Raw genomic sequence first — 26,943 nt, forward strand, 5'->3', positions numbered from 1 at the left:
TTGTGTGAAAATATTACTGATGTTTAACGTTAAAAATGGACCAAAAGATTAATGCTAAACAACGTTTGACATGTTTGAACGAACGTAAATAGATTATTTACTAGGTTTTTTTAGCTTTTCGGCGTGATTTACACCCCCCCCACCACGTTTTGTGGGAGCATAATGAACGCTAACTACTTGGTGTTATTTGGACATAAATTATGAACTTTTGTTCCACATTTGTTCCGGACCTGGGATTCCTGGCAGTGCCTTCTGATGGAGATAATCAAAGGTAAGGGGATATTTACAATGTTATTATCGATATTAGATGATGCTAACTGTATAGCATAGCTTATTGTTCTTAGCATAGCACCCCGTTTATTGCAAAATGTGATTTCCCAGTAAAGTTATTTTGAGATCTGGCCATTCGGTAGCAATTACGAGATGATAATATATTATTCTTTGAATGACAATATTATAATTTACCAATGTTTTCGAATAGTAATTTTGTTATGTTCACCGGAAGCATTTCAGAGAAGAAAAAAATCTGAATTTCACGCTACTGTAAAATGCTGTTTTTGGATATAAATATGAACTTGATGGAACAAAAAATGCATGTATTGTATAACATAATGTCCTAGGAGTGTCATCTGATGGAGATTGACAAAGGTTAGTGCATAATTCTAGCTGGTTTCTGCTTTTGGTGACGCCTGACCTTGAATTGAAAATGGATGTTTGTACTTTTGTGGCTATGTACTGTCCTAACATAATCTAACTTTATGCTTTTGCCGTAAAGCCTCTTTGAAAATCGAACAATGTGGTTAGATTAAGGAGATGTTTATCTTTTAAATTGTGTAAAATAGTTGATTGTTTGAGAAATTGAAATTATTAGATTTTTGATGTTTTGAATTTCCAGCCTTGTTAGCAATCCCGACTCGGGGTTCATTGCTAAACTGTAGCCCCAACAGGTTTTTAACTGTCCCCTCCAAGTTTAGCTGGAATTTAGACCCGATAGGATTTTATAAAAGTGATTGGTTTGACGATATGACGTTGGCCGTATCACCTAGCGCGGCACAGAATATCAGATCTCAACAAGGATTGGAGAAGTGTTTAACATCATCAGTACCACATCTATATTATGTATATATTGTCTAAAGAGCAACGTGACTGCAAACAGAGATCAGTATATAATGACGAGATGCCCATGAATGCGTCCTAACAATGGGAGTCGTTGTCCCAAATGCGGGAAGGCAGGCGAAAAGCTTAGGTCCAAAATAAGCACAAAGAAACGCGTTGGGCTTATTTTTGGACATATCTTGCTTCGCCTCTTCCTCTCTGCTGCAAAAGAGACAGATTTGAATGCCTAACTGGAATACGTATTAAATCAACTTTTTTTGTAAGTAAGTGGTGTTAGAATTTTTTGATTAAATGCGGGACATGATTGTTTGGTTGCGGGACAAAGGGACAAAGGGCCAAAATGCAGGACTGTCCTGCACAATCCGGATTCGACTTTTACTCGACCCTTCTTCCTGACAGCTAAAGGCCCCGAAGCTTCTACTTTACGCAGTCTCTGCTCTACTCCTAGAGAACAGGCTACTCTGGGGAATGGTGCGTGTTTAATAAAGTGAGATCAATGCTGAATCAATGTCTGCAAGATCACAAATCATAGTATTGTACATATCAGAACCAAATATAATAGCATAGTAAAACGTTACTGTAAGACAAAAAAACCCACTTCATTTCTAATGAGATTTCAGTAGAAACCACACTTGTTTAAGCAAGTCAGTCATATCAGCTATGTTTTTTTAAAGGCAGTAAATGAAGCTGAATGAACTGTTTCGCTGCCAAACAAGGCTCCGCTGATAGCCAGTTGTAGCAGTGGTAACGATTCACTCCATGGTGCTGAAAATAAAGCTCTGCAGTTCAGACAAATGTATGGAGGTTTTAACAGCTTGTGGGCACCGTTTGTCATTATAATGAAATTATCATGATCGTTATAGTGCAATTAATGTATTGTTTACTGTTGTGTTGTGTTGAGTTTGCCCCACCAAGATTGACATGCTAGAATCGCCACTGGTAAAACATCATGAGATTACCTATACAACTGCACATGTTCCTCTCTTCCCTTGCAGGGGGCCCCCGAAACTGCGCTACGCCACTGATGATTGTGCGAATGGTCTCGTTTTTCTCTCGTGCGGCCACAACTCAACAGCACGCACAACTAGGCATTATGTGCTTTGATTGAAACTAAACACACGTAGAATATGCTGCAGTTTGTTAACACCATCTGCTCTACAATTTGTCCACTTACTGTATGTGTAGGGCCTACGTGCTATTGTAATTTTCGAGAGGGAAACCTAACCAATTAAATACTTTTTGTAATTGCGCACACATTGATGTCAGACATGCACCTACCCCAATGCTCTGTTTCGGATTTTTATTTTATTTCACCTTTATTTAACCAGGTAGGCCAGTTGAGAACAAGTTATCATTTACAACTGCGACCTGGCCAAGAAAGCAAAGCAGTTCGACACAAACAACAACACAGAGTTACACATGGAATAAACAAACGTACAGTCAATAACACAACAGAAAAAAGGTTTATATACAGTGTGTGCAAATGGCGTGAGGAGGTAAGGCAATAAATAGGCCATAGTAGCAAAGTAATTACAATTTAGCAAATTAACACTGGAGTGATAGATGTGCAGATTATGATGTGCAAGTAGAACTACTGGTGTGCAAAAGAGAAAAAAGTAAATTAAAACAATATGGGGATGAGGTAGGTAGGTTGGATGGGCTATTTATAGATGGGCTGTGTACAGCTGCAGCGATCGGTTAGCTGCTCAGATAGCTGATGTTTAAAGTTAGTGAGGGAGATATAAGTATCCAACTTCAGCGATTTTTGCAATTTGATGCAGTCATTGGCTGCAGAAAACTGGAAGGAAAGGCGGCCAAAGAAGTGTTGGCTTTGGGGATGACCAGTGAGATATACCTGCTGGAGTGCGTGCTACGGGTGGGTGTTGTTATCGTGACCAGTGAGCTGAGATAAGGCGGAGCTTTATCTAGCAAAGATTTATAGATGACCTGGAGCCAGTGGGTCGTGTTGGAGGCTATTTTGTAAATGACATCACCGAAGTCGAGGATCGGTAGGATAGTCAGTTTTACAAGGGTATGTTTGGCGGCGTGAGTGAAGGAGGCTTTGTTGCGAAATAGGAAGCCGATTCTAGATTTAATTTTGGATTGGAGATGTTTAACATGAGTCTGGAAGGAGAGTTTACAATCTAGCCAGACACCTAGGTATTTGTAGTTGTCCACATATTCTAAGTCAGAACCGTCCAGAGTAGTGATGCTCGGTTAAAAGCATGCATTTAGTTTTACTAGCGTTTAAGAGCAGTTGGAGGTCACGGAAGGAGTGTTGTATGGCATTGAAGCTCGTTTGCAGGTTAGTTAACACAGTGTTCAATGAAGGGCCAGATGTATACAGAATGGTGTCATCTGCGTTGAGGTGGATCAGGGAATCACCCGCAGCAAGAGCAACATCGTTGATATATACAGAGAAAAGAGTCGGCCCGAGAATTGAACCCTGTGGTACCCCCATGGAGACTGCCAGAGGTCCGGACAACTGGCCCTCCGATTTGACACACTGAACTCTATCTGAGAAGTAGTTGGTGAACCAGGCGAGGCAGTCATTTGAGAAACCAAGGCTGTTGAGTCTGCCGATAAGAATGCGGTGATTGACAGAGTCGAAAGCCTTGGCCAGGTTGATGAAGACGGCTGCACAGTACTGTCTTTTATCAATGGTGGTTATGATATCGTTTAATACCTTGAGCGTGGCTGAGGTGCACCCGTGACCAGCTCGGGAAACCGGATTGCACAGCGGAGAAGGTATGGTGGGATTCGATGGGATGACTGGGATGAATGCAGAAGCAGATTTAAAGAGCAGGACAAGACACCCTCTTTTTGACTGATGATTGGCATAAGGGCATGTCCGTGATAGGCTTACAGTGGTGTAAAGTACTTAGGCAAAAAAGTACTACGTAAGTCGTTTTTTGTGGTATCTGTACTATTTATATTTTTGACAACTTTTACTTTTACTCCACTACATTCTTAAAGACAATATGTACTTTTTACTCCATACATTTTCCCTGACACCCAAAACTACTCATTACATTTTGAATGCTTAGCAGGACAGAGTTATGGTCCAATTCACGCATATCAATATAACGCTTTGTCATACCTTCTGCCTCTGATCTGGCGGACTCATTAAACACAAATACTGCGATTGTAAATTATGTCTGAGTGTTGGAATGTGCCCCTGTCTGTCCGGGAAAAAAAGAATAGAAAATCGTGCCGTCTGCTTTGCTTAATATGAGGATTGGGAAGTATAGCATTTACTTTTACTTTGTACTTTTACTCAAGTATGACAATGTTGTACTTTTTCCACCACTATACTATTTTTTTACTTTTACTCAAGTAGTATTTTACTGGGGGACTTTTACTTGAGTCATGTTTTATTAAGGAATCTTTAATTTTACTCACGTACGACAATTGAGTACTTTTTTCACCACTGCTGGATTATTTAATTATGATGGTCATAATGCTTCTTGACGGTGTCATAAAGTGTATTTTCTTAGTCCAAGTAAAGTGACACAGGATGTTCTATCGATTGTAGTGTGTGTGTGTGTGTGTGTGTGTGTGTGTGTGTGTGTGTGTGTGTGTGTGTGTGTGTGTGTGTGTGCGTGCATGCCATGCATGTTTGAGTGAGAGAGAGAAAGAGAGAGAGAGAGAGAGAGAGAGAGAGAGAGAGTATAGTGCTTGGTTAGTATGCCACTAGAGGGCAGAGTAGTATAATATGACTGTGCTATATCCAGGGGTTCATCACTTTGCATGATAAAGACAAATAGAACTGAGGATGGAGATGAAGCCCATATCCACCCTGCTCAACACTTCTCACTAATCTGTGGCTGCATACAGTACATACTCTTCTGATCTACCTCAGACATAGCATAACCATATTTACTATATCCCCTGTGTGTGTGTGTGTGTGTGTGTGTGTGTGTGTGTGTGTGTGTGTGTGTGTGTGTGTGTGTGTGTGTGTGTGTGTGTGTGTGTGTGTGTGTGTGTGTGTGTGTGTGTGTGTATGTGTGCACGTATTGGTGTGTGTGCAGTTGTTGTAGCAGGTCAAATCAATAACTAGAGCAGGGGTGCTGCTAGGCAAGGGGGAGGAGGGATGAAAACACATTAAGCTTTCACTCAGCTTCAGATCGAGTACATCAACTTCGTCACCACGTGCCCTCTTCATTTTATGTATGCTTGCTGTCTAAATTGAACTTGTCTCAAAATCAGCCAATCATTTGCTTGAATGCACGCTTGTGTATCTCAGCATACGTGCAAAAATCCTCCTTCGACCCCTCCTATTACCCAGAACGCAATCTTTCTTTTTCACCTCTCGGTTTTCTGTGAATCATTTTCATTTACAAATGCAATTATGAGTCAGATCCATTATTCATCTACCTAGCGCCACAGCGTGCATTGCCATACAATTATGCATGAGCCCTATCCAGTCTTAATTACTTTGACATGGCAGCAGCCTTCTCTCACTCCTTGGACTGGTCAGTGTTGGGGAGTAGTGAACTCTATGTAGTTCAGTTTGTAATTTAAGTTTTCAAAGTAACTTCAGTTAAGTAAAATCTATTTTTCTTAAGGTTGCTTTAGTGTAGCTTAACTTCTTATAGCGTGATGTAATTAGTAGCTTGGTAAACTGTATTTTCGGAGTAGTTTCCCAACACTGTCTGTGGTGCATGTGTTTCCCCTTTCTTCAATTTGCAATAGAATGTCAGGGTGTATTACTCTGGTCATCTTTAAAAGTCAAGTTATGCTGGCCAAGCATGCTCAAAGGTCTAAGCAAACCTCATTCAAAGAGAAAAAAATGCTGTAGATAAAATCAAAGGAAAAAGTCACACCATTTCTGCTTTCTATGACGTCAGTCACATCCAACTCTGATCCCTACTCAACAGACAGCTGCGCACACAGTCCCCTGTCAAACTCTTCTCACAGTCTATATTTCCCTGTGTGTCTGTGTCTGTGTACACCACACGTGTGCCGGACGGGTCCTGCTCTGCCTCACCCCAGGGGTTGGGTGACCTGGGGTGCTTTTGGTTCCGTCCGTCTGGCCGCCGCTTCTGTATATTAATGAACTTGTCTGTCATCCTTGCGTTATCGCTCACCCATCTTCCTGTCTTCGTCCCTTCTGTCCCCTTCCTTGATAGTCGCATCCTCAGGTCGTTCTCACAGGGATCTTTATTTTATTTCTAATTCTCATCCAAACATTGATTAGGCAGACATACCCAGCCCCGTTCTAGTGTTTTTGAACATTCTGCTATATGTGGTTCACAAGTGTACACAGAGAGTATCTCCTGTATGTTCTCATGCACAAGCAATTTAACATGCTGTTTCACCCAAAAGAGATGAGGTACTCTGAAAGGATATGATGTGTTTTGTGTGAAAAGGACAGATCTTTGTATCATGTACCACAACAAGTTTGACATTTTCACAAAAGACCCCCTACAAACAATTATTCAAACAATGCTCTGAGCTGATTTCCCAGGCTGCCTGGATTATCACAGCTGGAAAAACAGTTTGTGGTTTGGGCTCATGCTTTTCCCAGACTACGCCAAGCCGCCATCTCCCGCAGCACAGCTCCGTCCACAAATACAGCCCAGCCTTACCACAGCCACAGGCTGGCCATGGAGCCCTAACAACCATCCAGCCCAGCAGCACACTTTCCCATTCACACACAATGTAACTTACTGAACTCTCACTGGCATTACTGTAACAGACCCACAGGGAGGTTGTCTCAGCAACACCCACAGAAACAATAATTAAACCACAGGATACGACTACAGTACATGCTAGATGCAGGCGTGCCCTGTATCATCCTTGAAACCATTTTTCAATGGGAACCTATTTGCTCTCTGGAATGATACCGAAGTAGCTTTTTGTTTATAGCTTTGAGAATATTAATTCCAACATGTTGTTTAGGATAGAGGGTGCAATTCACAGTAATATGAGAGAGTAATAAAAAGACAGATCACTTTTAGCCATGTTAGATTCAACCTGATGCATTAACTGTTTATTGCACTTGCTCTGGCTGACAATGATATACACAGAGGCTGTAAACTGGATTTATGTCAGATGATTTGGAGCCTCAATTAACACGCTTATAGCACTGTCCAATGGGTTTTCTACTCCTCTTGTGTGGCTTAGTAGCCAGCATATAGTTGCCTTGTAATTATTAGGAATAGTTTGTTAATTACTACTCATTATTGCTCATTTGATAGTGTATATTGTTAGTATTTATTACAAGGTAAGAAACAAGTTGATCATGATAGTCTATCTACTTCCAACTAGGAACCCAGCTTTTGATGCCCTGGCTTTTTTTTTTAGAGAGGCACTCTAAAATAAAATCAATGTGCTATTGTATTTTTCAACAACGCACATGGGTTAGGCCATAAATGTTACAAAGTGGTGGCACCCAAATGTGCCACTGCCATCCTGTTTGAGTGGCCCGCCTGTTGCATAATCCTGAAGTACATAGCCTCAAATTGCCTATGACTAGCAATGGCAGTTACACACTGTGCGTGTGTTTTGTTAGTGCTAAACTACGAATCAAAGTTATTTCTCTACGAACCCTCACACTACTCTACTACTAAACACACATTCCAATGATGAGCTGAACTGGTTCCAAACATTGATATCTCAAATCTCGAGGTTATTGATGTGTACATGTTGGTGGAAAGGAAATGCCATGGAAGTAACACCCAGACTATGCTATTATTGATATCTTGATTGAAATTAGTTTGCTTGTTTTGGGTGGCTCACGCGTGGGAATTCAGGCGCACATAAAAGGGCTTGTTGGCAGATTTTATAAGATATTTTATGATGTCTATAAAATAATACCGTGCCTCTTCTGTTGTGGTTTCAGTAAGTAGGCCTATTAGTCAAACAATATCTGACACATGCACTAATCCATCATTTCCCCAGATTCAAATTAGAGATAGAATGAATTACAGTTTGAGTAACCTAGGATCAATTCACAAACACAAACAAATAGCACAAAAACCTAACTGCTGGGAACTGCAATTACTGGAATCCATTGTATTTGTTTGTGTTTCTATCGGTTCCTTTTACATTCATGGGAAAGGGATACTTTTCTCAGAATGCACCGTAATGCACAGTAATAATATCATACACAGTAATGACTGAGGCAATGGTCTTAGAGTTGAATAAGGGTTAACAGAATCATGGCATACATTTACAGAGATTGGTGTATTTCCGCAGAAGTTCTGTGTTTATAGTGAATGAGAACAATAGTTGAGGGGAGCAGTCCTTTTGCCGGCTTCCTGTAATTGAGGAGATTCTTCTAGCAAAACAGGAGCAGGTGCGACTCCTTACAGTAGCCTACTGTACATGCTCTCCACTGTAACAAGAACTGAAGATCTGGTCTTTATTCAGCCTTATTTCACAGACAGATTAGCAAGACAGAAAAGGATGTTTAAAAGGATGTTTACCCTTACCCTCACCCCTTACCCAAAATAGTATTTGGTAAATAAACAAGCATTTGGTAAATAAATCTGTCCCTGCTCACTGTAGTTTTCGAATGACTGAAACTGCTGGAGACTGAGAGTAAACACAAGAGATGATCGCAGCGTCTCCATCGTCTTCACTGAGTAATGTGTTTACATATAATCCCATCTCCTCTGCTCCGAACAACACCTGCCTCCTTGTTTCTGCCTCAGGCAAACAGGAGTTGACAACTAGGGTCATAATACTGTGGATAACATCTGTCTTTAGAATGAGTATCGGTCTTGACTAGATATATTTAGCGTTCTCCAAATACTGAGGGCACTGGCACACAACTGTTTGTGTACGCTTGAGGGAAATGAACATTCATGTTTCCTTTGCTATCTACCTTGATTTGAATAATATTTTTGTTTAAAACATTTCAAATGAATTCTGTCAAAATAGGAGAAAATCAAAGGTAAATACGCTTTTTTCTGACGTCTGCACACATGCAGCAGGTCACCACCTACAATTCTTTTTCAGATGTAGAAAAATTATTTTGTGGAATTGATTTGTGGAAGGCATATCATGTCTTCTACTTCCACTTTTTGTAATACACTTAAGGTTGTCAGTACTAAGTCAGCAAAGAGCTTCTCAACAGTTTCCTAAAAAACAAACATTTATTTAATTTATTTAAATAAAAGTGGTGTTAGTGGACAATTGCTTGCACAGGCAAACAAAGAAAAGGACATCTACTTACAATACAGTGCCATTGTCAGTACATAAAAAAACGAGCCGACAACAGGTTTGTCTAGCAGTCTTATGGGTTACCCAAACAGTTCTGAGCAGTATACAGTGTTACAATAACCACACTGGGGTCAAGGAGAAGCAAGTCACTGGTCCCTTTGATGTGTCTGTTTTAATTTGTTCCCTCACCGCCATTTCTCTGAGTAGATTGTTGCGGTTTCATGACAGGTATAGCTTTGTTACATTAGAATAATGACTTTGTCTTTTGATAAGCGAAGAGAAGACATTGAAAGAACACCAAACCTGGTATTTTCATCAATTTGCCTTCTCCATTTTCCAAATGTGTATTTAATACCCTGATCTCATTATTTATATCTAATGACATGTGCGTTCTCCACCCGCGCTTACAGGAGACAAAATGGCTGTCTCAGGGTCAGTTTCTAGTTTTTCCTCCATGGTATCTCTACCACTTATAAGAAGCGAGTTCTGGAAGCCTTGAGGGTGTCATGAAGACAATTCCCAGGATCCTGCTGGGTAGACACAGCAGCACATAGCTCTTCCTCCCCCCTGGACTTCTGTTACATCTTAACCTTTCATACAAACGTTGCTGATCCTGCAGCATCACACCTCCGATACCTCACTCCTCACAGGTATGTGTAAATCTAGGGTGTGGTGGCAGAAGCGGTAGAGCACGGACCAGCTGGCCTTCTGCTTGATGAAGAGTCTTAGCTTGTCCCTGAAGGTCTCCCCCAGGAAGCTGTAGATGATGGGGTTGAGGCAGCTGTTGGAGAAAGCGGCCAGGTTGACGATGTGGCCCGTCAGCGGGTAGTCGTGCCACAGGTGGCCGCTGAAGGTGCTGCGCTGGGCCGGGTCGTCCGTGCCATGCAGCAGCTGGATGCTGATGAAGATGTTCTCAGGCAGCCAGCAGATGAAGAACACCAGCACCACCACCCCGATCATCCTCAGGGCCTTCTGTCTGCGAGGCCACAGGCCCCGGTGCTTCTGCGCCCGCATCAAGATACGCACGATCAGCGAGTAGCACAGGCCGATGACGGAGAAGGGCACCAGGAAGCCGATGGTCACCTCTAACCACTGGATCTCAAAGACGTTGGCGAAGCAGAAGTGCACCTCGCCACGGTGCTGGGTCTGGACGATGGTGAAGGGGAGCAGCGTAGCCAGGATGGAGCCCATCCAGATGAGGCTGCAGCTGAGCTTGGCGTGCTGCATGGTCCTCAGAGGACTGCTGCTCATGGAACTGGCCAGAGCCACGTAGCGGTCAAAGCTCATCCATGTCAGGAAAAAGATGCTGCTGTACATGTTGACCTGCAGGAATAAGGACATGAAAGTACACAGAACAGCGTACTCATAGTACTTCTCATTGAGGTTGAAGACCTCGATGAGGGAGTCTGCCACCAGGATGAGGTCTGCGACCGCCAGGTTGACAAAGTAGAGGTCCGGGATGGTCATCTTCTCCCTGTGGTTGAGGTTGACCACCAGGATGAGTATATTCCCAATGAATCCGATGGGAAAGAGAAGGATGGTGTAGAGGCAAGAGAGGAAGAGGCCGATGGTGTAGAACTGATAGGTGTCTGGGTTCTCAGACGCGTCCGTGACGTTGTAGTCATATGAGGTGTTCAGTTGCTCCGTACCATTGACATATACCTGAACCAGAGAGGTGGTCTGCACTTCCATACTGCCTGTGTCTTTGCTTCGAAGGTCCTGAATCATAGGTCATGTAGCCTACATACTTCAATCGTGTCAGTGCCCGATTCTCTGTCTCAAAAGGTTCTCTCATCTATGCTCCATTTGCATGCTGACAGAAGTCAGTTCTTATAAATATATACATAGTTTAAGGGTTGTCTGACCCCATGTTGATATCAAGGTTTGCCTAGCAATAGATGACAGAGGGTACAGACACAGAGCAGCACCTCCATGTTTTGATATCACCCCTTCTTATCGGCAGAGGCTGCTAGGGCTTACATGATCCATGTGGTCCCACCTGAGGACCAACATGTACTTAGGGACTTTGCTTCTTTCTCTTTTTTTGAGACGTTTGTTTTTCACACGTTCTGATTCCAGTGCTGGCTTGTCTCATCCAGTCCATGTGCATGTTTATTCACCCAACCTCAGCCTGTGACGCTATTGCTGTGACACCTGAGCTGTGGAGAAGACAGAAGAAAAAAGTCATTACATGAAAGAAGGATTAGGTGCTCAGCAGCCTTTGGTCAAATGACATATGTCTGATTGTCTGTCTAGTGACTGAGCACATATCAAACTCCAAAGGACCAGAGGTTTCATCTCAGGTAAAATGATTTACTGGTATCGAACTGTATACACAGCAATCAATCATATATGATGGTTGAACTCAACAGTTTGTCTCTACTAATTCCGAGATGAGACGAAGTTCATTGGTGGTTACCAAAGGACATTAAAATGCACATTCTCAGGCTTAAACAGATTCATTGAAAACCTGCTGCTTTGAAATCTTCAGCCAATCCTAGCTCAGTCTATCAGCCTGCTCCAGACTTAATTTTTATTAATTGGTGGGATGGTGGGAAAATAGATTTCGAGCTAATTAACATTGAACAAAACCATTCTAAATCTGATGTTTTGGCTAGAGCGGGGCACATGCTTTCTATCACGTAAGAGACAGCCCTTGTTATATTCTTGATAAGCAAATATCATTAATCAGTGAGATGATATGTTTATATTCCTAAACAGTGACGCAGTAAAGACATTTCATAAATCAATGTTCCATCAATGTTTTATTCATTTAACCTTTTATTTAAGTCAGTTAAGAACAAATTCTTATTTACAATGACGGGTTACCAAAAGGCAAATGGCCTAATGCGGGGACAGGGGCTGGGATTAAAAATAAAAATAAATTAAATAAAAATATATGACAAAACACACATCACGACAAGAGAGACAACACAACACTACATGAAGAGAGACCTAAGACAACAACATAGCATGACAGTAACACATGACAACACAGCATGGTAGCAACACAACATGACAATAACATGGTAGAAACAAAACATGGCAGCAGCACAACATGGTACAGTAGCAGCACAAAACAGGGTACAAACATTATCGGGCACAGACAACAGCACAAAAGGCAAGACGGTAGAGACAACGAATCATTACGTAAAGCAGCCACAACTGTAGGTAAGAGTGTCCATGATTGAGTTTATGAATGAAGAGATTGAGATAAAACTGTCCAGTTTGAGTGTTTGAGAGTTTGAGAGTCAATGTGCGGGGGCACCGGTTAGTCGAGGTAATTGAGATAATATGTACATGTAGGTAGAGTTATTAAAGTGACTATGCATAGATAATAACAACAGAGAGTAGCAGCGGTGTAAAAGAGGGGAGGGAGGGCAAATGCAAATAGTCTGGGTAGCCATTTAATTAAATGTTCAAGAGTCTTATGGCTTGGGGGTAGAAGCTGTTTAGAAGCGTCTTGAACCTAGACTTGGTGCTCCGGCACAACTTGCCGTGCAGTAGCAGAGAGAACAGTTTATGACTAGGGTAGCTGGAGTCTTTGACAATATTTAGGGCCTTCCTCTGACACCGCCTGTTATAGAGGTCCTGGATGGCAGGAAGCTTTGCCCCAGTGATGTACTGGGCCGTACGCATTACCCTCTGTAGTGCCTTGCAGTCGGAGGACGAGCAGTTGCCATACCAGGCAGTGATGCAACCAGTCAGGATGCTCTCGATGGTGCAGCTGTAGAACCTTTTGAGGATATAAGGACCTATGCCAAATCTTTTCGGTCTCCTGAGGGGGAATAGGTTTTGTCGTGCCCTCTTCACAACTGTCTTGGTGTGCTTAGACCATGTTAGTTCGTTGGTGATGTGGACACCAAAGAACTTGAAGCTCTCAACCTGCTCCACTACAGCCCCGGCGATGAGAATGGGGGCGTGCTCGGTCCTCTTTTTCCTGTAGTCCACAATCATCTCCTTTGTCTTGATCCATTTGATCCATATTTTCCTGGCACCACATGGCCAGGTCTCTGACCTCCTCCCTATAGGTTGTCTCGTCGTTGTTGGTGATCAGGCCTACCGCTGTTGTGTCATCGGCAAACTTAATGATGGTGTTGGAGTCGTGTCTGGCCGTGCAGTCACGAGTGAACAGGGAGTACAGAAGGGGACTGAGCACGCACCACTGAGGGGCCCCTGTGTTGAGGATCAGCGTTGCGGATGTGTTGTTACCTACCCTTACCGCCTGGGGGCGACCCGTCAGGAAGTCCAGGATCCAGTTGCAGAGGGAGGTGTTTAGTCCCGGGGTCCTTAGCTTATTGATGAGCTTTGAGGGCACTATGGTGTTGAACGCTGAGCTGTAGTTAATGAATAGCATTCTCACATACAATTGAACATTGAAGTTTACATTCACTTAGGTTGGAGTCATTAAAACTCATTTTTCAACCACTCCACAAATTTCTTGTTAACAAACTGTAGTTTTGGCAAGTCAGTTAGGACATCTACTTTGTTTCATGACACAAGTCTTTTTTTCCAACAATTGTTTACAGACAGATTATTTCACTTATAATTGACTGTATCACAATTCCAGTGGGTCAGAAGTTAACACACACTAAGTTGACTGTGCATTTAAACAGCTTGGAAAATTCCAGAAAATGATGTCATTGCTTTAGAAGCTTCTGATAGGCTAATTGACATAATTTGCGTAAATTGGAGGTGTACCTGTGGATATATTTTCAGGCCTACCTTCAAACTCAGTTCCTTTTTGCTTGACATCATGAGAAAATCAAAAGAAATCAGCCAAGAAAGAAGATTGTAGGCCTCCACAAGTCTGGGGTTTTTTTTCAGAAAAAAGATTGTAGACCTCCACAAGTCTGGTTCATCCTTGGGAGCAATTTCCAAACGCCTGATGGTACCACGTTCATCTGTACAAACAATAGTACGCAAGTATAAACACCATGGGACCACGCAGCCATCATACCGCTCAGGAAGGAGACGCGTTCTTTCTCCTAGAGATGAACGTACTTTGGTGCGAAAAGTGCAAATCAATCCCGGAACAACAGCAAAGGACCTTGTGAAGATGCTGGAGGAAACAGGTACAAAAGTATCTATATCCACTGTAAAACGAGTCCTATACCGACATATCCTGAAAGGCCGCTCAGCAAGGAAGAAGCCACTGCTCCAAAACCGCCATCAAAAAGCCAGACTACGGTTTGCAACTACACATGGGGACAAAGATTGTACTTTTTGGAGAAATGTCCACTGGTCTGATGAAACAAAAATAGAACTGTTTGGCCATTATGTTTGGAGGAAAAAGGGGGAGGCTTGTAAGCCGAAAAACATCATCCCAACCGTGAAGCACGGGGGTGGCAGCATCATTTGGTGTGGGTGCTTTGCTGCAGGAGGGACTGGTGCACTTCACAAAATAGTTGGCATCATGAGGAAAGAAAATTATGTGAATGTGTTGAAGCAACATCTCAAGACATCAGTCAGGAAGTTAAAGCTTGGTCGCAAATGGGTCTTCCAAATGGACAATGACCCTAAGCATACTTCTGAAGTTGTGGCAAAATGGCTTAAGGACAACAAAGTCAAGGTATTGGAGTGGCCATCACAAAGCCCTGACCTCAATCCTATTTGACAATTTCAGGGCAGAACTGAAAAAGTGTGTGCGATCAAAGAGGCCTACAAACCTGACTCAGTTGCACCAGCTCTGTCAAGATGAATGGGTCAAAATTCACCCAACTTATTTTAGGAAGCTTGTGGAAGGCTACCCGAAACGTGTGACCCAAGTTACACAATTTAAAGGCAATGCTACCAAATTCTAATTGAGTGTGTGTAAACTTCTGATCCACTGGGGATGTGATGAAAGAAATAAAAGCTGAAATAAATAATTCTCTCTACTATTATTTTGACATTTCACAATTTAAAAATAAAGGGGTGATCCTTTCTGATCTAAAACAGGGAGTTTTTACTAGGATTAAATGTCAGGAATTGTGAAAAACTGAGTTTAAATGTATTTGGCTAAGTGTATGTAAACTTCCGACTTCAACTGTAGGTGTTCCTTTTGTCCCGGTGGGAAAGGGCAGTGTGGAGTGCAATAGAGATTGCATCATCTGCGGATCTGTTGGTGCAGTATGCAAATTGGAGTGGGTCTAAGGTTTCTGGGATAATGGTGTTGATGTGAGCCATGACCAGCCTTTCAAAGCATTTCATGGCTACAGACGTGAGTGCTATGGGTAGTCATTTAGGCAAGTTACCTTGTGTTCTTGGGCACAGGGACTATGGTGGTCTGCTTAAAACGTGTTGGTATTACAGAGTCTGACAGGGAGAGGTGGAAAATGTCAGGGAAGACACTTGCCAGTTGGTCAGTGCATGCTCAGAGTACACGTCCTTGTAATCCGTCTGGCCCTGCGGCCTTGTGAATGTTGACCTGTTTCAAGGTCTTACCCACACCAGCTGCGGAGAGCGTGATCACACAGTTTGCCGGAACAGCTGGTGCGTTCATGCATGTTTCAGTGTTATTTGCCTCGAAGTGAGCATAGAAGTAGTTTAGCTCCTCTGGTAGGCTCGTGTCAATGGGCAGCTCTTGGCTGTGCTTCCCTTTGTAGTCTTTAATGGTTTGCAAGCCCTGCCACATCCGACGACCGTCAGAGCCAGTGTTGTACGATTTGATCTTAGTTCTGTTTTGAGACTTTGCCTATTTAATGGTTCATCAGAGGGCATAGCGGGATTTCTTATAAGCTTCCGGGTTAGAGTCCCGCTCCTTGAAAGTGGCAGCTCTAGCCTTTAGCTCAGTGCGAATGTTGCCTGTAATCCATGGCTTCTGGTTGGGGTATGTGTACGGTCACTGTGGGGACAACGTCATCGATGCACTTATTGATGAAGCCAATGACTGTTGTGGTGTACTCCTCAATGCCATCGGAGGAATCCCGGAACATACTCCAGTCTGTGCTAGCAAAACAGTCTTGTAGCTTGGCATCTGCTTCATCACTTTTTTATTGATCGAGTCACTGGTGCTTCCTGCTTTAATTCTTTCTTGTAAGCAGGAATCAGGAGGATAGAATTATGGTCAGATTTGCCAAATGGAGGGCGAGGGAGAGCTTTGTATGCGTCTCTGTGTGTGGATTAAAGATGGTCCCGAGTTTTTTTCCCCTCTGGTTACACATTTAACATGCTGATAGAAATTTGGTAAGACCGATTTAAGTTTCCCTGCATTAAAGTCCCCGGCCACTAGGAGAGCCGCCTCTGGGTGCACTTTTTCCTGTTTGCTTATGGCAGAATACAGCTCATTGAGTGCGGTCTTAGTGCCAGCCTCAGTCTGTGGTGGTATGTAGACAGCTACGAAAAATACAGATGAAAACTCTCTAGGTAGATAATGTGGTCTACAGCTTATCATGAGATACTCTACCTCAGGCAAGCAAAACCTTGAGACTTCCTTAGATATCGTGCACCAGCTGTTATTTACAAAAAATACAATGTTAATCTAACCCTGACTGTTTTGCACATTATCCCATTTTTAATTTCTCCACGTTGTTCTTAGCTAAATAGTAGTCTAAGCTACACTGTAAAGGAAAACTAAGTTATATGGTAATTTTGGGATATTATCAACGGGAAAATACCACGAAACCTTTTACTGCAGCATATTGTAAATGATGGTGCATTGTGAGAAAGTGATGTAGGAGGGGAAAGAATTGCTATATTTCGAATGGTACTGTCATCCATCCCTGTACCGTATTTTTTGGAGGGCCAAAAACATTTTAACCACTACTAGGAACATGGTATTGTTGTTTCTGGCTCATTCAAATATTTTGAGGCGTGCCTTCTAAGAGGCTATATTTGTTCCACCCATTAGTAAGAGTGCTGTACCAATTTAACCGATATGTGGTGTGTGCAATATGAAATACAGTAACTTACATGCTTCTTTGCTGCCTGTAATTTACTGTTAAATTCACAGCTACCCCTTTACAGTGTAAATAATATCAGGACACTTCCCGTTGCCTGTTTTCCGTCAGTGCAGAGGGAACCTTGACCTTTAGCATGCGTTCACACTCAGACCCTCAGACTTTTCATTTACACCCAGAGGAAAACCTCTGCAATATTAATGCTGCCTCCTCTCCCCTGAGTGCCGGCTTTCACAACCATATCTCAGCCATGAAGCATGTATGCACAGGAAATTTAAAAAAAAACTGTATAAATGAGACATAGTGATCTCATCTCACAGGGAGAATAGCCTCTGAGCCATCTGAGAAACATCCAGGAAGCCTTACTAACCCAGCCATGCAGTATATTACCATTATCCTTTGGCAAACAAACTTTGACTGTCTGTTCAAACAGAATGAAGGATTTGACACTTAGAGCAATACATCCTCTAACTTTTTGACAATGCAGCCTCAAACTGCTGTGATGGTTTTGAAACATATTGCCAATGAAATGGCACTGGCAGTCCTAGGAGGCAGATAAGTGTAGAAAGACATGCCAGCCCGATTAGATTAGACACGGGGACTTTATTTTGATATGGACCAAGATGGATGGCTGATCAGGAATCAACAGGACCCACATTAGGAAAGCTAAGATTAATATAATTCCCTTATAAAGGCAGTTGTATAATTCAGAGATAAACATACTGGTACATTTTATTTGACCCTTTATGTCGTTTAGTACAGTCATATATGAAAACTCCTGTTACCAGGAGTATAACCTTATAACCTGAGGCAGAATGATGTGAGGCATTCTATCTGTATTAATTGGCTCGATATGTAATTTGTTTATCCTCCATCTGCACTGTCTATAAGCAAGGCTGGTGACCCCATTTTGCGTTATTATACAGCTTTGGTCATAACACGCCATTTATAAGCCAGCTAAAAAGCTTAAGCACCAGTCAAAAAGCTCCCCCAATGGCCCTATTGACATCAAGCGGGGCATCTATCTCTAGATACTAAGGAGGGGTTCTTTTGTTGTGGACAGAAGAAGAGATGCATGGTGCTAGTGAGACATGAGACTTGACAGCTCCCTGTCTCTCTAGGGAAACAGGATGTCAACCTCCCAGTTCAGACATGTAGGTTAGTATGGAAAAATGAAGAGCGGATAAAATAAATTATACATCACAAATCACTTTCTGTTCACTGGGCACGAAGGTACAAATGGTCCATCAACCCCAAAAGCAACAGACATTTTATCCACACCAGGCTGCACATGTTCATTTTCTTTTGTAGAATGGACTCTTTAATGTCCTCGTTTTTTACACAATCTTAAATCTGAAAATAACAACTTGAACTGTCTAATTTGTAACACCATTGAAGTGAAATTAAATCTGACAATGAGCAGAGGAAAAACCCCATTCATCTCTGGTCCTGATCTATTGAAACCTCCCATCCAATTCAAGTTTGCACCTTCTCCTTCTAATATCTAAGACTATTTATTTTTTCTTCAACTCTGTAGTAGTTATAAAACAGCTACAATATCACACAGGGATGGAGAGCAGAGAAAAAACCACTTACTTTTCCGTGGTGGGCTTGTTGTCCATCCAGTGTGAAGCTCCAGTGCAGAAGTCAGTGGAGTGTCACCGATTTCTAATCCCCATGTCCAGCTGAGGCTGCACTCACTGCCTGCGCCACCTGCTGTTCACCCCAACCCAGGGAGAGAGGGAGAGAGAGAGAGAGGAGCCAGAAGAAGAGGAGGAGAGAGCGCTCAAGCAAACGCGGGAGCTGATCACTAGACCTCCTCCCTCATGAAACTTGCTTTGTTTGTGACCATGCTTGTTCCCTCACTCATCTACCCCCTCCTCCTCCTATCCCCTCCTCCCTCAGACCTCTCTCCCTGAACCCTCCCTGAATTGCTCAAAGCATTCAGGTTCCGTGACCTAATTATTAACCCAGAGAGGTGTGTGGATGCTATGGGATCTTCTAAAGGCTCCGGATGTATCTTGGCCCAGGTCTCTATGTACATAGTCCATAGACTGTAGCCTGAGAAAACAGCCTCATCTGTAGAGTCCATCTAGTCTGAGCAAGGAAAACAGCGCTGTACACATCCCGTCAGAGAATACAGTATATCGTTTGTATAAGGTCATAGTCATACATCACTATACTGTATATACTTTATAGACATATACCTCATTCCTCGTAGTTATGCCTCTCAAAGGAGTTTGCATTGACATCCTGTTCACAGCAGATCTGTTTAATGTTTCCATTGCATAGTGAACATATTTCACTAGTTTCGAAAAGCACTGAAAAACATTTGCCATAGGACAGCCTAACTGGGTCCAACTGGAGGGAATCTGGCATGAGTGGCTTTAAAATGTGGAACTCCAGTAAATACCACTGATGCCACTTTTACCAGCCTGCTTCCAAGGGAAAAACAGATGATAAGAAAGCTTACCAGGCGGTACACTGTAAATAGATTTGTTAGTCCCAAAAGGGTATGTAGAGCTCACAAAACGTTTTAGTCACTAACTGTTTTTGTATTGAATACTCGTAGACTAGAAGATAATTATTGGTGAACACCCATGACTATAAACAGATATTTTTTTCAAGAGGCCAAATGAGGACAGCCAAGCATGGCTTCCTTATATTTTACAGGTAATAGTTGACCCCGCTATGTATTAACAGCAAAGTGAGTTGTGAGTTTGCCCCATTCTCCTCATAATTACATTTGATGTCCTTTAGAGGCTTCTGGTTTCGTCAACACAGCTTTGTTATCAAGATGAGAAGAAAAGGAGGAGTAAAGAGAGAAAGCAAAAAAGAGGGAAGAAAATTAACCTCCGAGCAGAATACATTTTGACGAGAGAAAAGGGGAGAGTGAAAGAAAGAGAGGGATGGACACCACATGATGCTTAGATGAGACTTATAGTTGAACACTTCCTGTGAGGTTGGTCCTCAGTGTCAGCAAGTGGGAAGGTAAGCAGGTGCTGTGGCTCTAGGGGTTAGAATAACATCAACATCGCTTTGAAGCCAGCCAGTCCCAGACTGTAGACCCAATTGAAGACTTTATTAAATATTTTATGACTGTGTCCCTCTTCTTATTGCAGTTGATGGTGGATAGTGTAGTGCCTCTGTGACAGCTGAGCTATCTGACAGTGTACAGAGCCAGTCTGTGTTTAGATACGGCCATCTGGTGGATGGAACGGAACTGCTCATGTAACTACCATACTAACTGCTCTACATCGCCATTCACACCATGAAGCTGAGGCAGGCAGACTGATGCCTTGACACCAAAACAGGAAGCTCTTCTTCACAGGGGCCTTATTTCTTTATGCATTGTGTAACTGATCTCAGTACAGATGCACAGGCAAACACACAGAGATCCTGTTGGCATAAACAAATTATTTCCACACTAAATTATACACTGAGTGTACAAAATATTATGAACAACTGCTCTTTCTGACACAGACTGAGCAGGTGAATCCAGGTGAAAGCTATGATCCCTTATTGATGTCACTTGTTAAATCCACTTCAGTCAGTGTAGATGAAGGGGAGAAGACAGGTTAAAGAAGGATGTTTAAGCCTTAAAACCTCTACAGGATCGGTCACCTCTACTGTGGATGGTTAAGATAACGTAGGCTAATGTGATTAGCATGAGGTTGTAAGTAACATGAACATTTCCAGGACATAGACATATCTGACGTGGGCAGAAAGCTTAAGTTCTTGTTAATCTAACTGCACTGTCTAATTTACAGTAGCTGTTACTGTGAAAGAAAACCATGCTATTGTTTGAGGAGAGTGCACAATTATGGACTTGAAAATGTATTCATAAACCAATTAGGCACATTTGGGCAGTCTTGATACAACATTTTGAACAGATATGCAAGTTTTTTTCTTTGTATTATCTTTTACCAGATCTAATGTGTTATATTCTCCTACATTCATTTCAAATTTACACAAACTTCAAAGTGTTTCCTTTCAATTGGTATCAAGAATATGCATATCCTTGCTTCAGGTCCTGAGCTAGAGACAGTTAGATTTGAGTATGTCCTTTTAGGCTCAAACTGAAAAAAAGGAGTGGATCCTTAACAGGGAGAATAGCACATTTCAATCATATAGCTACAACATCGAAACAGCTAGGAGATAATTCACAAATAATGAGAACACTCATCCCAACACCCATTCATAATGCATTCATATCACACAGTCATGTAATGACTTTCAATGGGTTCCAGACAGTATGAATACCCACCCAGTGGGTGAGAGAACCTGGTTCTGTGTACTGTATGCCTGTTGGTGAATTACAGTGGTGCTCCATACAGGGTGCTGTAGAAGCCAGACTACATGACTGCCTGTCAGAGCCCAGTGGATCGCGGGGCCCAGTGGTGAGGGTAACACACTCTAAAGAGGGCCAGCTTCCTGGAAGCACGGCTCATCCATGCACCATAGAGACTCTCTAGTCAACATACTGTAGCTTTCATGTCCTCTCATAACCCTCTCTGAATGGCTGTGCGGCTAACATGCCCCGTAGAGTGAGTGGGTCATTATGACATTGACTTATTCCAGATCAGGCCTGTCTCCAGGATACAGTGTATTCGGAAAGTATTCAGACCCCATAACTTTTTTTTCTTCCCTGCGGATCCTCGCAAGCTCTGTCAGGTTGGATAGGGAGCGTTGCTGCACAGCTATTTTCAGGTCTCTCCAGAGATGTGCGATCGGGTTCAAGTCCGGGCTCTGGCTGGGCAACTCAAGGACATTCAGAGACTTGTCCCGAAGGCGCTCCTGCGTTGTCTTGGCTGTGTGCTTTGGGATGTTGTCCTGTTGGAAGGTGAACCTTCGCCCCAGTCTGAGGTCTTGAGCGCTCTGGAGCAGGTTTCATCAAGGATCTCTCTGTACTTTGCTCCGTTCATCTTTGACTCGATCCTGACTAGTTTCCCAGACCCTGCCGCTGAAAAACATCCACCGCTACAGCATGATGCTGCCACCACCATGTTTCACCGTAGGGATAGTGCCAGGTTTCCTCCATACGTGACGCTTGGCATTCAGGCCAAAGAGTTCAATCTTGGTTTCATCAGACCAGAGAATCTTGTTTCTCATGGTCTGAGAGTCTTTAGGTGCTTTTTGGCAAACTCCAAGCGGGCTGTCATGTGCCTTTTACTGAGGAATGGCTTCCGTCTGGACACTCTACCATTAAGGCCTGATTGGAGCCATGCACAATGTGATGCCATGCTCAACATAAAAAACAGTTCAGTTCATTATATAATTGTGGACTGCCATGGTAAGCCATGGGAACTAATCCAATGAAATCACAGTTTCTGACTACGTACACCGTATCATATTATTTATGTTGTTGATTTATAAACTATATATTTTTTTGAGAAACCTCGTACTTGAAAGATGAACTCCAGCTATTTTTATTACTTTCCTGTTGAATAACAATATCCCATGTATACAGTAATGTATACACAATTTTATTAATTAAAGAAATATGTTTTTTTTTTTTTTACATAACTGCAAACATCAAGGAGTAGGCCATTCAAGGAATTGGTCTCATGGTTCCCACTGACGTCATCGGCCTCCCTTTTGCTTAAGGAACAATAGAGGAGCAATAGAGAACAAAAGAGGAAAGGTCAAACCCCCCAGCTGTGCCATGTCATGAGGATATCTGGACCACCTTACATTTGTACTTTTTTGTCATTTAGCAGACGCTCTTATCCAGAGCGACTTACAGTAGTGAATACATACATTTCATTTCATGCATTTTTTTTTTAAATATTTTTTTTGTACTGGCCCCCTGTGGGAATTGAACCCACAACTCTGGTGTTGCACACACCATGCTCTACCAACTGAGCCACAGGGAAGGCCAAGACCTGGAGATGTTCCTTTTGTGAAGTAAATCAGGTGATAAATGCAATGAAAAGGAGACTGGAGTGCGACTTGAAGCCCAGTTTAGGAGTAATGCGGAATCAATTATTTTTTATTCTGCTTTACTGAAAATCTATGGAGTCAGCCATTGACACCAAGCTAAGGCAGGAGCATGCAGGATTCTGCACACCGTTAGACCCAATGACGTGTTTCTGTGCATGAGCTTAGCTAGCTAACGTCGCTATGACATCAACAATAGACATGATTGGGATTTCTATTGGAGAAGCAGTTTCTGGACCTCTTCATGTATATTCTCTTTGGCAGTACCCTCTCTAAGTGGTTCACTGTGCAGTCTGGAGTGAGACAAGTCAGGGTCACTCATCTCTACTATCCTTTACTTTATTACCATTGAATGGATCATGACCAAAACCACATCATACAAACTCAGAGGTATTGACCCTCTTCTCCCAGCTGTAGGATCTCTAAACAACATCCTCTCATTGTGCATTTACACAACTCGTCCCATTTGGATGTCTTTGCAGAACAGCCTCAAAACAAATATCCACCTAGAATAGAAGAGCTCTGTCAAATCTGTTCTGTTGTATGGTTTGGAGTGTTGCCGTGTTGTCAAGAACATGAGAAGGGTGGAGTCATTTAGCAGTGGTTGTCTCAAGAGAATCTGCTGCGTCTTCTGGATGAATAAAATACACTACAGTAAGCTATACAAGAAGACCAGCTGCCAAAATGTCACAGCATGACTCTGATGGCTTGACCACATTCTCAGAATGCCCAGATATAGACTCATTATGGACATGTGTCCCAATAGGGATGAAGTGGTTTGAAGTATAGAATATGAGATCTTTGTCAACCTATGTGGACAACTCTCTGGCAAGAGGGTCTTGCACACTCTCATCTACTATGACCCTGTTGGTCATCCATGCCATGAATATTCCCTAAATGAACAACTGTCACACTCTACAATACTCTCTTGTCTAAATGTACAACTTATCTGGACCGGATGGTCATATGCACTCCAACCTTCAACCCGGTACAGCTAAAGAAGGTTCCTTTCATCTTTTTAAAAATGTTCCTTTCCACATTGCTACCGCTTGCTTTTTTGGGGGTTTACGCAAGGTTGTTGTGAAGCACACATTGTTGTGGAAAAAAGCTATATAAATAAATATGTATTATTTGCTTTTGATGTGCTGCACCAAAGCATCATTTGTAAGAGGACTTACTCCTTTTCTGTAATTTTCTTCATGAACATTTCAAAATGAGCTTGATTTATGTTGTTTTGACTGTTAGTGCAATCATAAAGGAGAATTGTGAAGTGCTCCAAAATGGAAATGTTATTTTCTGAAATATAATTTGAGGAGTATTCAACACCTTTGTTATGACAAGCCTAAATACGTTTAGGACTAAACATTTGCTTAACAAGTCACATATTAAGTTGCATGGACTCACTCTGTGTGCAATAATAGTGTTTAACATGATTTTTGAATGACTGCATCATCTCTGTAACCCACACACACTGGTGCAAAAAGTACCCAATTACCATACTTGAGTAAAAGTAAAGATACCTTAATAGAAAATTACTCAAGTAAAAGTGAAAGTCACCAAGTAAAATACAACTTGAGTAAAAGTCAAAAGTACACTGCTCAAAAAAATGAAGGGAACACTAAAATAACTCATCCTAGATCTGAATGAATGAAATAATCTTATTAAATACTTTTTTCTTTACATAGTTGAATTCCTCTCCGTTGACTCTACAGAGGCGGGATCCCGGCGAAGGCTGGGAATACTCGTCCTTGATTGGCTGGAAGTTCCACAGGAAGGAGCGTTCGTCTGACACATTCCGCCGTCGCCGCTGGAGACGCAAGATGGCTCCGTCAGATGGGATAGGAGTGTCAGCCATCTTCAGACTGGAGGGGGCGCTGGTCAGTAACTTCTGAGTTAAAAAACAATTGACTACACAGGAAGGCTAGACATAAACTAGACTCATACCACACATCAAAGTACATCAAAAGTGCTTCATTTTACAAATGTTGTTTTTTTCACCCGCAGAAGATTGACTATTAATCATCAATTTTATAAGTGTTGCTCTTTCCCAGCTGTGTGACTGGGTTATGGAGAGAAATAAAATACTGTTAAAGTGTTAGGTTCTAGTTAAACAGAGTAAAAAACTCACGCACGCTTATTAAAGTTCAAACCAAGTTTATTCACCCACTGGGTCATACAGCTGCATAAGACAAAGAACATATTCACACAAGCACTGGTATTTAACCCTTTCTCATATGTTGAGCCCCTTGTTACACATCTGAACAGCCAATACACCTCTGTTGCTATCAAGAAGATTAGTGATATATGTTCTTCCTCACTTCATCTAACCTAACCTCTGCCCAAATTGCTCACTCTTCCCCAACTCACGGCTGTCATGTTGACTTGTACCAGACAATGTCTCTTCTCCCATAGGATCCCTGATGGCTAACAATAACATATCCTGACAGAATGTAAACGTTATACATTCCCTTCTCTCCCTCAGTGACATGAATAAGAGTATTTCATATCTAAAAGTCAGAACCCATCAAAAGGCTTTGGGAAACCAAGTCCATGATAATATACTGCTCAAAAAAATAAAGGGAACACTTAAACAACACATCCTAGATCTGAATGAAAGAAATAATCTTATTAAATCCTTTTTTCTTTACATAGTTGAATGTGCTGACTACAAAATCACACAAAAATAATCAATGGAAATCCACTGTATCAACCCATGGAGGTCTGGATTTGGAGTCACACTCAAAATTAAAGTGGAAAACCACACTACAGGCTGATCCAACTTTGATGTAATGTCCTTAAAACAAGTCAAAATGAGGCTCAGTAGTGTGTGTGGCCTCCACGTGCCTGTATGACCTCTCTACAACGCCTGGGCATGCTCCTGATGAGGTGGCGGATGGTCTCCTGAGGGATCTCCTCCCAGACCTGGACTAAAGCATCCGCCAACTCCTGGACAGTCTGTGGTGCAACGTGGCGTTGGTGGATGGAGCGAGACATGATGTCCCAGATGTGCTCAATTGGATTCAGGTCTGGGGAACGGGCGGGCCAGTCCATAGCATCAATGCCTTCCTCTTGCAGGAACTGCTGACACACTCCAGCCACATGAGGTCTAGCATTGTCTTGCATTAGGAGGAACCCAGGGCCAACCGCACCGGCATATGCTCTCACAAGGGGTCTGAGGATCTCATCTCGGTACCTAATGGCAGTCAGGCTACCTCTGGCGAGCACATGGAGGGCTGTGCAGCCCCCCAAAGAAATGCCACCCCACACCATGACTGACCCACCGCCAAACCGGTCATGCTGGAGGATGTTGCAGGCAGCAGAGCGTTCTCCACGGCGTCTCCAGACTCTGTCACGTCTGTCACATGTGCTCAGTGTGAACCTGCTTTCATCTGTGAAGAGCACAGGGCGCCAGTGGCGAATTTGCCAATCTTGGTGTTCTCTGGCAAATGCCAAACGTCCTGCACGGTGTTGGGCTGTAAGCACAACCCCCACCTGTGGACGTTGGGCCCTCATACCACCCTCATGGAGTCTGTTTCTGACCGTTTGAGCAGACACATGCACATTTGTGGCCTGCTGGAGGTCATTTTGCAGGGCTCTGGCAGTGCTCCTCCTGCTCCTCCTTGCACAAAGGCGGAGGTAGCGGTCCTGCTGCTGGGTTGTTGCTCCTCCACATCTCCTGATGTACTGCCCTGTCTCCTGGTAGCGCCTCCATGCTCTGGACACTACGCTGACAGACACAGCAAACCTTCTTGCCACAGCTCGCATTGATGTGCCATCCTGGATGAGCTGCACTACCTGAGCCACTTGTGTGGGTTGTAGACTCTGTCTCATGCTA

The 26,943-nt window shown here is 42.7% G+C and overlaps 1 protein-coding gene across 1 annotated transcript; it reads right to left on the reverse strand.

Annotated features, from left to right (window-relative positions):
* Window positions 1-7,104: 7,104 nt before the first annotated feature.
* LOC106607359 (G-protein coupled estrogen receptor 1) lies at window positions 7,105-18,884 on the reverse strand. The gene is made up of 2 exons (XM_014204254.2): window positions 18,765-18,884; window positions 7,105-11,447 (listed from the first exon to the last, which is right to left on the reverse strand). The coding sequence occupies exon 2, from the start codon at window positions 11,014-11,016 to the stop codon at window positions 9,910-9,912; it is 1,107 nt and encodes a 368-aa protein (XP_014059729.1). The 5' UTR covers window positions 11,017-11,447; window positions 18,765-18,884; the 3' UTR covers window positions 7,105-9,909.
* Between the last annotated feature and the right edge of the window lie 8,059 nt (window positions 18,885-26,943).

The sequence above is a fragment of the Salmo salar genome, chromosome ssa06 (genome assembly GCF_905237065.1).
Source record: "Salmo salar chromosome ssa06, Ssal_v3.1, whole genome shotgun sequence".
Taxonomy (NCBI): domain Eukaryota; kingdom Metazoa; phylum Chordata; class Actinopteri; order Salmoniformes; family Salmonidae; genus Salmo; species Salmo salar.